This window comes from Capricornis sumatraensis, chromosome 4 (genome assembly GCF_032405125.1).
Source record: "Capricornis sumatraensis isolate serow.1 chromosome 4, serow.2, whole genome shotgun sequence".
Lineage (NCBI taxonomy): Eukaryota > Metazoa > Chordata > Mammalia > Artiodactyla > Bovidae > Capricornis > Capricornis sumatraensis.
Genome location: NC_091072.1, coordinates 153163115 through 153173040, shown reverse-complemented (window position 1 = coordinate 153173040; position 9926 = coordinate 153163115). Strand labels below are relative to the sequence as shown.

Sequence of the window (9926 nt, the reverse complement as noted above, 5' to 3'; positions counted from 1 at the left end):
TGTGGTCCAGCGTCCGGAAACAGATCACCCAAGTTTAAAGGGTTCACCTTGGTGGGAACACAGGGAGTCAGTCACATAGTCAGTACAGCTCAGCAGGGAGTTCTCTCTCAGTAGGGGGATGATTGTCTTCCAGGAGCAGTTAAAGGTGTTGTAAAAGCAGCTCTGAAGCACCAAATAACCCCACTATCTCTTAGAACACTTCACCTTACCTACCACTGTCCTGCTTATGTTAACTCAGTAATCCTCTCTTTTGATAAAGTTCACGCAGGTTTTGGTGTCAAATTTTCTAGACCAGGTGAGATACTGTTGGTCACGAAGCAAGGTGCATGGCTCTTGTCCCCGCTGCAGTCTCTCCTGTGGATGTCCCGACCCCGAGTGTGTCCCGGCCGCCCGGCTCGGCCTGTCCTAGCAGCTGGCACCTCTTAGGTCAGGATCCTTGTGCACAGAGGGACGTGCATGGTGCCTTGAATTGAGCGATGGTTACAGAAAACGACGCTCAGTCGCTGCAAGTCTGGAGGCGGGCTTGCTGTGCACGGGGGCTGCTGAGGACCCAGCGCGCAGGGCTGAGCTGCCTCTGGGGTCACAGCCCTGGAGCCACTTTCTCCTTGGCAAGTTCACCAGCTGCGCCCGCGCTTCAGTCCTGAACTTCGCCTCCCGTGCGTTCTCCCGACGCTGCTTCCAGCAGAGCATGCTCTTCCCAGAGCCGAGCTCTGCGCCTCCCCCGACGCCGGGCACAGACGCAGGTGAGGGGAGAGCAGAGGGGCTCAGGCACAAAAGGGGCCGCCTCTCACCTCAGCACTGTGGAGGGGTGAGGGGCAGAATCCACACGCCGACCTCCGTCAAGGAGGCAAAGAAGCCCTTTTAGTCTGAAGGAAATGGACAACTAAGACACCAGGAGAGAAACAGGAGGCCCGGGAAAACTGAGCTGTCTGTCCCTCTGGTGCTGGCCAAGGACCCAGCCCCTCCAGGCTCAGTGGGCGAGGAGGTGTCAGCACGCGCTCTGACCGCGCAGTCTCCCGCGAGTGCGTGCCCCGTGCACTGGGAGGGCCCCGCAGGACACACCAGTGCCGCGTCTGACACCAGACAGGCGGCGGTGCTGACTCCGGACGCACCCTGGGACCAACTGGGCTTTTGCGGGCCCAGACTGTTACCATTTACCACAGAGAACATAAACCAGCATTCTTTAATTCTGGTGGAAACCTTGAGTGGCTTTCGCCAAGTGATCAGAAGTCACGACCTTCAATAGCAGAGTGCCGCAGACCCAACAACCAGAACCAGCAAGGGCTTGGCACAGAGAAAGCCCCTCTCGAAGGCGGAGCCACCTGGGTCACCACTGAGCACTACGCCCGGCCCCGCCTCACTCCTGCTGTGGAGGAGGTGGACCCCAGACTCCAGCCTCCGCAGCACAGACCCCCACCCCGCCCACGGCTCAGAAGCAACGGTGGACCCCAGACTCCAGCCTCCACAGCACAGACCCCACCCCCGCCCACGGCTCAGAAGCAGCCCGGCTCCCATCGGAGCTTCAGCACCTTCAGCCAGTGGGTTTGAGGATCCAGAGTTTAAAAATGTAAACGCTGGAAGGAAAACGTCATAAAAGGGAAAGGATGAGGCCGATGCGGCAGACCACTCGGGAGGAGGAAGACAAGCTCCACAATACGAGCCCCGCCCGCTCTCCGGCTCCGCGGTCCAGGTGCAGAGCTCAGCACCTCCCTCCCCAGGAGCCACAGGCGCACGCCTGGGGCAGTGCACGCACACACGCACTTGCACACACACATGCTCCCGGCCTTTCTGGTCAGCCTGTAAACAGTACTGCTTTAGGAAGATTTCACTTCAAAAAATAAAAACAATAAAGCGCATTTAAAACATCAAGTTTTGGTGATGAAGATAGGTAATGTAATTTTATTACAAATTTCAGATCTAAAAAGTAACCTGTTACATCGACTAAGGTAACTCTGAGATGACCCGTCTCAGGCACGGTCCTGTTAGTGACTCGACCTCGGGAGGAGAGACGCAGTCCCCCTGCCACCCGCCACGTGGGGCGCAGGCGGCGCATGGGGCTATGCTGTGTCCCCGGGCACACACCGACCACAGCCACCGTGGCCATCGCTCTGGCATCTGGGCCGCGACGAACTCTGCGTGAGCCTCCTGCTGGACTCTGAAGGACAAGCAGGAGCCTCAGGGGTGGCCTCCCTCCTGCTTTTTAACTTCAATGGTACTTAGGAGACTGTGCTAAAGAAGAGTCTGTCCCCTGGGCTGGAGCCCAGCATGGGAGCTCTTAGTACAAGCAGCAGACAAAGAGGGGCCGTGTGACCAGTGAGGAGTCTGCGGCCAGAACCCAGGCTAACCCAGGCCACAGACAGTGACTGCTGGAGACACCCCCCGCCAGGCGGCCACCCACAGAGGGACTGGAAGCCACCTCAGGAGGTCAGCCAGGCTACCCTCCTGCTTCTGCACGAGACAACTTGCCCAGTCACGGGCAGGGCCTGGGTCTCGTCTTATATTTACTTTTTAAAAGACTACAGGCAGCATCTTTATGAGGGGAGCCGAGGGAAGCATTGGGCAAGCCTCTCCACGGGCCGGCAGGGACCTGGGCGGGGAGGGCAGGGCAGTACCTGAGAGGCGGCGGAGACCGCAGAGCACTTGGGCTGCGGGACCAACGGGAAGAACAGAGGAGCCCGGAGGAGGGGTCGCAAAGCGCACGCTCCTGGCAGAGGGGAGGCTCCAGGCCGGAGCGTGTCCGCAGCCGAGGGGCCCACAGCCAAGCCCTCCTGCCTGGCCCCCCATGTGGCCACGAGAACCCTCTGCCTCTGAGGCTCTCACGGGACGTGTTACCCTAGGGATGTTTGGCAACATCGGGGGGTGCTGTCACCAAAGGGGAAGGTGCTACGGGGGCCAACAGGGGAGGTTACGCACCCTCGGGGGCACAGGCGCTCACAGCCCAGGTGGCCCAGATGCCACAGACAAGCTTTGGAAGCACTTTACATCCTAGACCTGAATCTCACAGGAACCCAGGCCAGGGACCGCCCAGCAGACGGCGTGCGTAGCCTCTACCTCAAGCCCCGACAGGCAGGCCGCCCCTGCCCTGCTGACCCAGCCCCTCACCCAGAGCGTCCTGCGGATGTCCAACCAGCTGCTGCCCATTCGGATTCAGTCAAGACCACTAAAACCTTCCTCCTCGTCTTCCTTCTCCTGGGCCCCGAGTCCTGGCAGCAGGTCACGGTGGACCCCGAGGAGGAAAACCTATTTCTTCCGCAGAGCCAGTGCCAACCCGACCGCCACTGCTAGGATGGCCATGGCGGCCGCCCCTCCCAAGAGCAGGAGGGACTTGCCCTCGGGCAGCGGGCCAGCCTTCTTGAGGTCGCCTGGGCGGGGCCCTACCCTGAGCGCCCCCTGCCCCCCAGTGGCCTCCTCCCGACTCAGCGGGGCTGCGGGGGGCTCCGCTGGCGACTTGGGTGGCAGGACCCTCTCCCGCTCCGGTTCAGAAGCTTCTGCTGGGGCTGCTTCTGCCTCCTCTTCACCGAGCTCCACGAACAGGGATGTCGTGGGACTGGCCCTGGGGACGGCCGCCATCAGGGCAGGGGCCGGCGCGGCCGCCTCCCCCACGCCCTCGGGGATCTCCTCCCGCTCCACGTGCACGATGTCGGAGTTGGAGGAGTTGTTCTCGCTCTTCTCTGCGGCCCCGTTGCTATCCAAGCTCTTGACCTCCTCGGGGTCCACTGTGACCTGCTGCCAGGACTCAGGGCCCAGGGACACCGGCAGGCTCTCTGTGTGCCAGCTCTGGCTGGCGGACAGCGACACGGGCAAGCTCTCAGCCTGCCAGGAGGCCGTGGCCGTGGTGGGCGACTCTGGGGGGCTGACGTGCGTGGAGCTGTCGCTGGGCAGAATGTAGATGTCGTTGCTGTCCTCGGCGGCGCCCGCGGGGCACTCCTCCTCTGACTCCAGGTTAAAGACGGTGCCCTAGAAGAGAAGCAGGCGGTCAGCACAAGGGCACTAAAGCAACCTCCACGAACACCAACTGGGAAAACTCCCTCCCAAGCTGAGCCTGAGGAACACACACGCCATGTGAAATGATGGCGTTTCTGGACTGAACGGGCTCGCCTGCAGACCAACACAGAGGAGGAGTTTCCAACAAGACGGTTCTCGAAGCATGTCCTCAAAGCTGCATCAGCAGAAAGCTGATGCATATCCTATTCGACTTCACACGTATTTAACAGAGTAAATAACACGGCCCAGCAGAGGGAAGCAGCAAGGCAGGCAGCTCGTGATGCAGGCTCACCACTGGCTCAGCAGACCAGGAGAATGTGTCTTGGCAGCAGCTGGGGAGGCAAGGGTGAGTGGGGGCCTGGCCCAGCAGAGGCCCAGAAACCCAGACCAGGGGACTAACAAGCCTGGAGTGACCAGGGAGGGGCTGGCAGTGGACAGAGGGCTCAGAGCCACGGCCTGAACTCCGCTGCAAGGGAGCGCTTGGTCACAGATGGAGCCGCACCATGGGCGGCACAGGCCTCCCGCCCTTTCACTGGTAGGAGCCACAGAGAGGCAGCGTGGCCGTGGCCACGAGCTCCAGTCACAGGGAAGAACAGACTCAATTTTGGTTCTTAACAAATTGACCGTCTAGACATGAAGACGAGTCACGCATTTCACGTGACACTGGCAGCCCTGAGGCAGGGAACACGTGGGGACCAGGCAGTCGTGTTGGAGATGGACGGGAGGTCTCGCTGTGGATGACACCACGGATGGTGACGAGAGGCTGCAGAGCGTCTCTGAGCACACTGGTTCCCACTCTTTCAAGGAGAATAATCTGTTCTCCAGCCAAGACCAGACACTTTTCGGTCAGATATGGTCAACTCCCCGCGTCCTTGTCCTTAGAGTCACATCTGCTGATGCTCTGTGCACCCCTGGTTCTGCAGTCACAGGAGGCATGGCTCCACTGCGCTGGGAGCACCTCACGAAAGCTGTTCAAGCTGACTCCAGAGGCCCTGAGAGTCAGCGTGCTCCCAGAAGGGCACTCCCAGCAAGGGCTGAAAAGAGAACCTCTCACAGCAAAAAAAGTGAAAAAAGTGAAAGTCACACAGTCATGTCCAACGCTTTGTGACCCTATGGACTGTAGCCCGCCAGGCTTCTCTGTCCATGGAATTCTCCAGCCAAGAATACTGGAGTGGGCTGCTATTTCCTTCTCCAGGGGATCGAACCCGGGTCTCTCGCATTGCAGGCAGATTCTTTACCAACTGAGCTACTAGGGAAGCCCAAGAGTTGGTTTAAAAAGCAAAAGCAAAACAAAGGAACCATAACAAAAAAGGTAAAAATTTTAATCCTCAGAAAGGAGACTTTTGCTAATTTTTGTTTCTGGCCACTGGGCACGTGGGATCTCAGCTCCCCGACCAGGGGCTGAGCCTGCACCCGCTGCAGTGGATGCATGGCGCCCTAACCACTGGACCACCAGGAAAGCCACCCTTTGGTACTGTTTTATTTAAGGCTCGAAGCCCATCGAAGCCCAAACAAGCGAAATGGAAATCTCAGAAGTTCCATTATGATGAAATGAGGGAAACGTTAAACCAAGACAGCATTTAATACAAAGTTACTTTTCTCTTCATTTTTAATAACTCAAAGCTGAGAGTTAAGACCCTTCTGTCCTGTATCTAGAAGACTTCTTCACCACACAGCACTATCAGCAGGGCTGCCACAGCTCGGCGAGAGCGAGGGGCTCCACACCAGTCAGGCTCAGCCGCACTTTCCCTGCTGTCACGGACTCTACCCTACGATTTATTTCTGCATGTGGGTCGTGACATTTTAATGATGATTCACCAAAAATTTTATGCTTTATGTAAGAAGTTTTAAAGAAAGAATAGATGATCACTGAAGCTTTTGCTTCTGGTCAGCTAAAGCAAGAATCTCAACCGGAGGCCTCTCCTGCGACAGTCACTGTCACTAACGGAGAGCGGGCTGTCTCAGAAGGCACCAGAGGGCAGCAGGGGGAGCCGTCACCCACACGCAGCGCACCACCGACTCCAGCCCCGCGACAGTCACTGTCGCTAACGGACCAGCAGGCTGTCTCAGAGAGAAGGCACCAGAGGGCAGCGCACCACCGGCTTCAGGCACTGTCGGCACAAAGCGCTTGTATCACTGGGAGCAGCTGTATCTTCAGTCCCACTGACACAAAAACAGAGAGGAACAAATTAAAGGGCTCAAAAATATATAATTAATTGGGACCAACGAGAGTTTAACAGAGAACTATGTTCTGTTTAAACAGACGGCGCCCAAGAAGTAGGAACTCGCCCAAGGCCCCTCAGCTGCTGTGAGAATTGGGCATCGGTGTCCTTCTGAAGACCGGACTTAATTCATTTTGCCGTCAAAATAAGGAAGCGGAAGCACCGAGGAGGGTGCACACCCGGCCTGAAGTCCACGGCCGGGACTGGCTCTGGCCAGGCGGCTCGCCTGTGGGGTCCAAGCCCCCGCTTCCCACACTGGTGCTTTTCCTGAGTTGACGGCAAGAAGCAACCAGAAAACGCTATTCTTGGTGTTTCCGTCAAGCAAATACAGAAGGTATGTTCAGGAAATTCTTCCAGTAAGAAGGGAGGTAGAGAAGAAACTGGAATATCTAACGGGTCTGCCGCGGAAGAGGTGGGCACAAGTGAAAGCGGACTGGAGTCATCCCGAGAAGCACCTCGGGGCTGCGGCAGCACTCGACCACGTTTGCGTCCGTTCCACTTCGGATCACACAACCTGCAAACCGTTGTGCCACCTCAAGCAGCGTTTCACATGCAGGGTCACAGATGCCGATGAGCTGATCCACTGAGGACGCTGGGCAGACTCGCAAGACCACCCTCCCAGGGAGCTCACTCAGGGACTCAGCCCACCTGTCACCCCAACCCTTATCACCCAGAAGGTAAAACAGACGCCTGCTCCTCTACATTCGGTCAGACACGGTAAAAAAAAAGCTCAACCACTAGAAATCTCAAGGACTGTGAGAGAAGAGAGGAGATGGCACAGGGCCAAGGGCCGCCCTGGGGCTGGAGGAGGCCAGGCGGGCTGCATGGGGGGACGGGGGCTGCCAGAGGAAGGCCCCATGGTTCTGGGAGTCGCCCTGGACCCCTGCTCTGGGCGGGCGAGGGCACAGGAGCCCCTCTGAAGCAGCCGAGCACCTCGCTCCCCCTGACAAGCTCTGCTGGCAGGGGAAACCAGTTAACCACCGCCTGACCCCAGAGGAGGGAGATACCCAGCACTGACCCATCCTGGCCATCCGTGCCGTCTAGGGAGGAGGGAGAAAGAGAAACTCCTGTCAAGTTCAGGGGCGGGGGAGCCCACAGGCTCGCTCACCTGCGAAGACCTATTCACAGGCCTGCAAACACATCTCCTCCTGATGCCTCAGCACATCACCCAGACCTCCGGACGCAGTTCCTTCTATCCGGGACAGCAAGCCTGGCTATCCAGAAAAAGTGACAAGGCACAGCAAAAAGAGCACACACACACACGCCAGGACCAGACATGGCAGGGACGCAGCAGTTATCCTCAGGCTGCTTCTGGGGGCTTCCCTCGTGGTCCAGTGGCTAAGACCCTCTGCTTCCAAAGCGAAGGGCAAGGGTTTGATCCCCAGTCAGGAAACTAAGGCCCACCTACCTCATGGCACAGTCAAAACTTTAAAAAAAAAAAAAAAAAGTAAAACATCTCTTTTAAAAAACTGAACCTGGGCACACAGGCTCACCTTTAAAAAGCTTTACTCAAAATGGATCACAGGGAATTCCCTGGTGGTCCAGTGGTTAGGACTCTGCACTTTCACGGCTGAGTGCCTGGGTTCGATCCTGGCGTCAGGACTAAGATCCCACAAGCCATGTGGTGCGCGTGGGAGCAGGTGCGGATCCTAGATCTAAATGTAAGATGCAAAACTCTTAGAAGATGCCACCGGAGAAAAGCTAAAAGCTTGTGGGCCTGGTGATGACTTCTTAGACAGAAGGCACAATCAACGAGAGAAGTGAATGGAGAGCTAGACCACTGAAGAGAGAATTCTGAGAGAAAGAGAAGAAAAGGCACAGACTGGGAGAAAACACTTGCAAAAGACACATCCAATAAGAGGCTGTTACCCCAAATAACACAAAGAACTCTTAAAATTCAACATTAATAAAACCAACAACCAGTTTCAAAAATGAGCCTGGGACCTCCCAGGTGGTCCAGTGTTTAAGATTATGCTTCCAGTGCAGGGGACGTGGTTTCAATCCCTGGTCAGAGAACAAAGGTCCCACATGCACTTGGCAAGTACTCGGTGCTAACGAGGAAAGGAGGAAACTCAGATGCATATTACTAAGTGAAAGAAGCCAATCTGAAAAGGCTATGTACTTTATGTCTCCCAACTCTATGATCTTCTAGAAAAAAAGCAAAATTTCGGAGACAATTAAAAGGTCAGTGGTTGCCAGAGTTCAGAGAGAGGGAGGGACAAACAGGGGAGGCCCAGAGGATTTCTAGAGCAATGAAACCAGTACTGGTCGGACACGTCACTATAAATTCATCCCGACCCATATAATGCACAGCCAGCATCACCAAGAGGTCTGGACTCTAATGTAAACTGTGGGCTCTGGGGGATGCTGGCGTGCCTCTCGACAAGTGTAATGGAGGCTCCATCTGGCCCGGGCTGCCAACGGGGGGCTCGCATGTGTGGAGGCAGGGAGTTAATGTGAAATCTCTGCACCTTCTGGTAAACATTTCCATAAACCTAAAACTGTTCTGCTGCTGCTGCTGCTAAGTTGCTTCAGTCGTATCCGACTCTGTTCTAAAAACCTCTCAATTCAGTACAATGGAAAATCATCTCAAACACAGTACAATGGGGGAAAAAAAACACTTGAAGACAAAATATTCACAAAACAAGACCTAGGACAAGCAAAGGAGAAGGCAATGGCACCCCATTACAGTACTCTTGCCTGGAAAATCCCATGGACGGAGGAGCCTGGTAGGCTGCAGTCCCTGGGGTCGCAAGAGTCAGACACGACTGAGCGACTTCACTTTCCCTTTTCACTTTCATGCGTTGGAGAAGGAAATGGCGACCCACTCCAGTGTTCTTGCCTGGAGAACCCCAGGGGCGGTGGAGCCTGGTGGGCTGCCGTCTATGGGGTCGCACAGAGTCGGACACGACTGAAGCGACTCAGCAGCAGCAGAAGCAGGACAAGGAAAACTCCCTGCAGACCTCCAAAGACATTTATCCCAGCCATTTCTTTCTATAATTCAGACAACGAAGACTCACTTTTCTTTCTGCAAATCTCTAAGGCCAACACCTGCCTTACAACTCACTACACAGGGCGACCCCACCAACTACAGCTCACCACACAGGGCCACCCCACTGACTACAGCTCACCACACAAGGCCACCCCACTCACCCCAAGTCACTGCCTCCCTCACCGCCTCTCCTGCAGGTTCGAGAAGCCAGCTCCACTTCAGGAGCTCACGTTCAGGCTGCTGAAGACAGACACAGCCGGGGAAGTCATATGACAGACCTTACGTAACAGACATGCACCACCACGTGGCCAGCGAGCCCTCTCCAGGCCAGTGTTGTTAAGACCTGTCAATGCGTGTTGCACACAAAGTGCCTGGAAGGAGATGCGTGCTGACACTGTCAGAGGATGCATTTTCACCAATTAGCCAGAAAAGCATGCTCTTGGTTTTAAATACAAAAACACAGGGTGCTCAAATGTAACAGTGTGAAGTACAGATTGGGCACTCACATTTAGAAAGGAAAACACTCAAATATTAACAAACTAGTTACTCATACATACTGCTCTATTTTAAGTGTACAGATTTTAGTTGAATAAAACACTTTATAACAAATTATAATTACCACCAAAGTTTGAGGCACTCCATCATACAGAAACAGAACACTGAGAAGGGAATAAACAATGCCCCCTCTACGCTCCTCCTCCTCCATCACAGAGCACCATCCAGGCTAG

General features: G+C 55.7%; 1 protein-coding gene across 4 annotated transcripts in view; it reads right to left on the bottom strand.

Annotated features, from left to right (window-relative positions):
* Positions 1-1882: 1882 nt before the first annotated feature.
* The window catches only part of BCL2L13 (BCL2 like 13), a 47849-nt gene continuing 39805 nt past the window's right edge, over positions 1883-9926 (bottom strand). For all 4 annotated transcript variants that reach the window (XM_068970048.1, XM_068970049.1, XM_068970050.1 and 1 more), the window contains one exon: positions 1883-3957. In XM_068970048.1, coding sequence (XP_068826149.1) covers positions 3241-3957 — 717 coding nt within the window. In that variant the 3' untranslated portion in view covers positions 1883-3240. The remainder of the gene's footprint in view (positions 3958-9926) is intronic.